Here is a 6,448-nt window from a genome sequence, read left to right as displayed (position 1 = left end):
CATCATCCAAGTATGCATTCACACAAAAATTCCCAACATTCAAATGCTTTCGGTTCAATAGTTTCATCACCCATTACTATTCCATCATCCCCGAATGTATCTCCCAAATCAGACTTTCCTCTTTTTGACAATCCACCAGCCTTCATATGTCATCCGCCACCTGAGCCTACCACTAGTCAGGACATTCCAACTCCTTTTACAGCTCTGCATCCATATCCGAACATACCGTCGACCTCGCATGTAGCATACGTTGCCCCTCTGGCACCAAGTTGTTGTTAGTCAAAGGATAAAGGTCCATGCCTCAGCATTACTCCCCCAAATAAACCAACAGCTTCACCTAAAAATTCTGTCAGGAGTGACCTGGACTTCCTCTTACAAAGGAAGACACTTGATCTCTGTACCCTCACTATCCACAAGCCTGGGGGTCAATCATCTCCCCACATCAGCCCTACCTCGGCAAGCAACATTATTGTGGGAAGAAAACAAAACCGCGGTAGTCGTCATTTTCGAGGACGTCCCAATAAAAATCCATTTTCCTCCCCAATGGACCGATTTTTGCTTGACATCCCCATCGCTAACATCTCCGCCTCACGGGCCCTTAGAGCACGACAACACAAGAAAGATCTCCCATGATGTGCGTTATCTCCCTTAATATCCGGGGTCTGGGGACTGCCCCAAAATACTTAGCCCTCAAACATCTTTTTTTGTCTTTACAGCCCTTCATTATTCTTATTCAAGAAACTATGCATAAGGTTCCCTACACTGTTCAATACTTTCGGAAAATGTTTCCTAACTGGTATATATCTGCTACTGCTGCTGTGGCTCTCTTGGGTGATCTGGTGGCCTTATGGGATCCCAGCTGGATCAATATAAAGGCCTATGAATGTTTCACTGGTATTCTACTGGAAGGCAGCATTCGTGGTCTACCTGGTCGTGTTCACATTTAAACATATACGCCCGGTACAGAGACAAAGGAAATTTCTGGGACTATTTCTTATCTTCTAGCTTGATGGATCTAGGGTCGGTCATCATAGCGGGGGATCTAAACTACATTATCTTTCTGGATGAAGTTTGGGGATGTTTCAGGAAAGTTGATCCTTTTTTTGGGAAAATACAAGATGCCATTCTCATGCACAACTTTGTGGACATTTTCCCCACCAAAATTGGCCCTACTTGGGACAATGAGCGCACTGTCTCGGCATACGTCGCAAAGAGACTGGATCGATTTCTGATCCATGAAAAATTGATGGACCGTCTAGGGGATGTCTGGGTAAACATCATCAGTAACTTCATATTGGATCATAGACACATCTCTCTTAAATGGAGGAAAATGGAACTACACACGAGCATCCATTTCAAATTCAATAGAACAGTTTTGGGGGACCCTGATTTTAATAAATTGGTGCTGGAAACATGGGACAAACTTTGCTCAGCTGGGACCTCTCCCATGGTCAACATTCTAGAGAAACCTGACTCCTTCCAGGGGACTGCCAAACATTGGCAGAAAAAGAAAATCAGGGACAACAGAAAGGAGCTTATTGATATCCAAAATAATTTGGACTCTTTCCATTCCTCCATGTCTACTCATTATCTTCCTTCTCACATCCGCTCCAATATTCAATCACTAGAACTCAGGAAGAAGCAGATCCTTACTATGGAAGAATCCACATGGCGATTAAAGAGCAAGGTGTTATGGTTGAAGGAAGGTGACCGCAATACAAAATTCTTTCACAGATATGCTAACCATCGTCGTAATATAAATACCATATGGGAGATTACGGACTCTAATGGACACATACACCAGACTCAACAGGGGATCAACGATGCTGCTGTCCAATTTTTCCAAATGGCTTATGGCAACAATGAAAATATTTTTGCTGAAGACATGGTTTGGGGTACTGTTCCATACCCAATCATGTAAGATTATGAGAAAAATGATGATTTTTTTATGGAAGTCTATGAAGAAGAACTTTTGGGTGTTATTAAGTCATTTAAGAGTGATAAAAGTCTTGGTCCTGATGAATGGACAATTGAACTTTTCACACACTTTTTTGAAACTCTCAAAGTTGAACTTCTGGGCATGATTGAGGAATCTAGGACCACGGGCTTTAGCCATCATAAGATAACTTCCACATATATCGCCCTCATTCCTAAAAACAACTCTGCAAAGGGTTTCACTGACTTCGGTCCTATTTCTCTATGCAACGTCATTTATAAAATCATATCAAATATTATTGTTGGGCGTATGCGTAGAACTCTCTCACGCTTCATCACCCCAGAACAACATGGATTTCTTCCGGACAGACTCATCCATGATGTTGTGGCAAATGCACAGGAAAGTATGCACTTGATTCACACCAAACATCTTGAAGTTTCTATACTATAGATTGATCTTCGAAAAGCATATGACTGCTTGGACTGGGGTTTTCTTTGACTCGTCCTTATCAAGATTGGTTTACAGCCCAGATGTGTTAACTGGATCATGGCTTGTGTGGATAATGTAAACTATGATGTCATTATCAATGGGTACCCTACAAGGTTCTTCTGGGCTGGCAGGGGTCTCCGAAAGGGATGTTCACTATCCCCTCTATTATTCATTCTTGTCATGGACTGTCTAAGTTTGCATATTAAAAAAGTGGTCCTGGAGGATCAATTTCAGCCATTGAAGTTGGGAAATAACATCATCATTTCACATAATCTTTTTGTTGATGACATCCTTATAATGGGTATGCTCTGCCATTTTTCTTGGTTATATCTTTTTCACATTTTCAATAAATTTTCAAATGCTTATGGGTTGCACATGAATATTAATAAATCTATTCTATATCATGGACAATTTGACTTAGAGACTGTTGCATATATCAAATATTTATTTGGTATTGAGGCAAGGCTTATACAAAATGGTTTGAAATATCTTGGTTATCATCTCAAACCCACTTGCTACAGAGTTGTTGATTGGAAATGGCTTGTTGATCGGTTCTACAAAAGGATCTCTGGGTGGGAGTTTAGATGCTTGTCTTTAGGGGGACGGGTTATCCTCACACAAGTCATTCTATCGCAATTGGGGATCTATTGGGCTCATCTCTTCCATATCCTTGTCTCCATCATTAACAACCTAAACTGTCTCATGGCAAACTTCATCTGGGGGGGGAATCCACAATGGGAAAAAATATCACTTGACCAAATTATCAAACATCACTCTCCCAAAGGGTATGGGTGGCTGGGGAATCATGGACCTTCATCGTTTCGGTGGGGCATTGCTCATAAAATCCCTCTGGAGGGGCTTATTTGGAGCTGGCACATGGAGAGAGATCATCCAACACAAGTATCTAAAGGATAAATATTTCAACGTTTGGTATAGAAATGGCACCATTGGTATCAAACAAGGATCGACCATCTAGCTAACTTTCCTGAAAGTTGAATTTTTTTTTATCCACCAACTCGCATGGAAATTTCAGTCAGGCAATCGTATTCTTATTGGCATAGACCCAATATTGGGTGTTGGAATGGATTTCACCATCTCTGAGAGTATTATCCATCACCTGAATGGGCGAGGCATTTCTTCTGGGGCCAAGTTATAAATGGGTGGCATGGTCCACTTCCTATATGGAAAAAAGCCCAGGATTTGGGGTTCACTAGCCAAAAGGAACGTGAATGGAATCACACTATTTCTATAATGAAGCATCTCGGCATTTGGCGCACGGGAACACAAGACAGAATTGTATGGTTGGGTAGAAAAGAAATTGATAACATTATAGCTGCGGACACATATTACACTCTATCGAATATGGTTGCTAGATAGGGGGATCATCAAACTCTATACGCCTTCTGGAAAACTAAAGCTTCTATAAAACTTATACTTTTCACATGGCTTGTATATCATAACAGAAATTGTATGGGAGAATTTGCAGAAAAGAAATTGGCATGGCCCTGGAATATGCACGATATGCAAAAATGATACTGAAAATAATGATCACATCTTTCTGCACTACCAATTTACTATTCAGGTATGGAAAAGATTGCTTCCCTCTTTGGTTTCCCGTACATTCAGCATCCCTACATCAGGGACTCATTAAAATGGTGGAGTACTCAAAAAGCTGCCTTGAGAGCCATTCCTCTTTTTCTCTTCTGGGAAATCTGGAATTGGAGGAACAAAATTATATTCTAGAACTCTAAGGAATATTTCTCTTTGGTCATTGAAAGAATCTCCACCAATCTTTCAATTTTTTCTGCACAGCCATCATGCACTAATATCAATCCACAAATGCATAATAATGTATAATTCATATACCCTATGGGGTTTTTTGACGGGGCTGCCCAATGGAACACCTGTGCATGTGGATTTTGGATTGCTATGACCGCTGATTTGTCATACAGGGTCTACTCGAATAGTGGTAGTGGTACCAATACCAAAGTTGAAGCATTAGCACTTTGGGGGCTGCTATGGTTCAACAGTGTCCTTGGGAACCCCATTTTGCACATATATGGAGACTCGAAGATTATCATTGATCAAGTCATGGGGAGGGCATCCATCAACAACCCCATGCTTCAGGGATGGCTCGAAAGGATCGAATTTCTATGGCAATTACACAGCTGCTCCACAATCCAGAATATTGGAAGGACCATGAACAAGGAAGTGGACAGATTATCAAAGAAAGGTTTACTGGGAACGATTGGAAAATAGTACATAGAGATCACTTAGGAGCAGAACATTTTTTATATGGGGGACTTTCCATATCTGAGTTAAAAGACTTTCTTCTTGTTCTCCCTTTTTTTGTAGTTTTGTTGTATATGTATATAATCTTTTCCTTGTTGTACATTGAGAAAATGTGACATACAGTGATCACTGTATCTGTATAAGTTTTAATGATACACCTTCTTTAGAAATGTAAATTATGTTGAAAATATCTCTTAAACTGCATTGATCTCTTCTATCTTGAGCTTCGGAAGGTGATCAGAACACCATATCCTCTTTATCAAGAGATGTGGGAAGATCATTATCCATCTATAAATGGTTGATTTCATGCGTGTCATTAATTTACTTATATCATCATGTTTTTTTCTTACTAAAAAAGTAATTGCACTACTCTACACGAAAATGTCACGTGTCTGGTGATTATGATATTTTCCACCAACTTGCAGTTAACGCAAAATCATTGGACATTAACGCTTTTGTTAAATACACGGAATTGTGGGAACCTTCCAGGACTCGTCGGAGACGCTGTCCACATGGCTGTAGCCTGTGACCCACTTTCTACTAATGGTCACAATGTCGTAACGAGATTGACAGCATTAACAGGTGGCGCTAATATCGTTGGAAATTCAAAAAAGTACCTGTCCCACTCAATAGTTAGAAAGATCGTTGAGGACTGACGAACAATATCATCGGGCAAATAAGAAAGCAGTTCAGAGATTTGAACGGATGATCAAGATGCGGATGATACCATCAATTAGATAATGTAATTCTGAATAAAGAATTTTTTTTTTTTTATTATATAAAACGGTCTCAGATAGCGTAATTGTTTGCCAAAAAAAATAATATTACTTTCTATATATTTATATAGATATTATAAAAAATAAAAAATAAAAAATAGATTATTATTAATCGGATTTCACGAGGGGCTTCCAAGCAAATGCGCATTGTTCCAAATTCATAAGGATCTTCTAAACAATGTTTGCAATTAAAGGCTATTCATCTTTTCTATCTTTAATAGATGATATTACTAATAACTTAGTCGGCTATTTATTTATTTGTTTGTTTTAGTTTTTAAATATATTTTTTTATAGATTATTTGATATTTATTAATTATATTTGAATAATAAATTAAATTAAAATTATTTGAGAGTGTAGATTTTCACAATAATTTATACTTTCTAAAATTTTTAGAGAAAATTGTGTAGATGTTTACTTTTTTTTAAGTTTAGGTGGACATTTCACCCATCCGCTAACTGGATTTGCAGAGACTCGGAAAGTGACTCGATCGCATGATAAGGCAAGATGAAGGAAGACAACATTATGGTGGCGAATGAATATCAAAAACTTTGCTGCTTGGATGACAATCAACAGGTTAGCTAGTTTTCAAAATTCTGGAACTCCCACATTCCTACAAAAAACACACTATTCCTCTGGTTAGTCTAGAGGAACAAAAATTTGACATGGGAAAACCTTCAAAAAAGAAACTTGTCCGGACCTGGGTATTGTGTTCTATGTAGGAATGCGGAAGAGGATAATTGGCATATGTTCATCAAGTGCCTTGAGGTTTCTATATTCTGGCAAAATCTGGACGCCACATATGGACTCCACCTCCCACAGTTCACTTGCATAACTGACTGCCTTGAATGGTGGAGTAAACATCACAGTTCATGGCGCTATATACCTCCTATTTTCTTTTGGGAGATCTGGAGATGGAGCAACAATATTATCTTCAACGACTACCGAGAAAACGGT

General features: G+C 39.0%; 1 protein-coding gene across 1 annotated transcript; it reads left to right on the top strand.

The window, feature by feature from the left end:
- The first annotated feature begins 743 nt into the window (after nucleotides 1-743).
- Nucleotides 744-1,921, top strand: LOC149178633 (uncharacterized). Its single transcript, XM_089422179.1, has 2 exons — nucleotides 744-894; nucleotides 1,020-1,921. The coding sequence occupies exons 1-2, from the start codon at nucleotides 744-746 to the stop codon at nucleotides 1,919-1,921; spliced, it is 1,053 nt and encodes a 350-aa protein (XP_089278305.1).
- Nucleotides 1,922-6,448: the final 4,527 nt, after the last annotated feature.

Source organism: Pinus tabuliformis, chromosome 4_1 (assembly GCF_031772625.1).
Source record: "Pinus tabuliformis cultivar Carrire ecotype Pingquan chromosome 4_1, CPIR1, whole genome shotgun sequence".
Classification (NCBI taxonomy): Eukaryota; Viridiplantae; Streptophyta; class Pinopsida; order Pinales; family Pinaceae; genus Pinus; species Pinus tabuliformis.
This window is presented reverse-complemented; position numbering and strand designations above follow the sequence as displayed.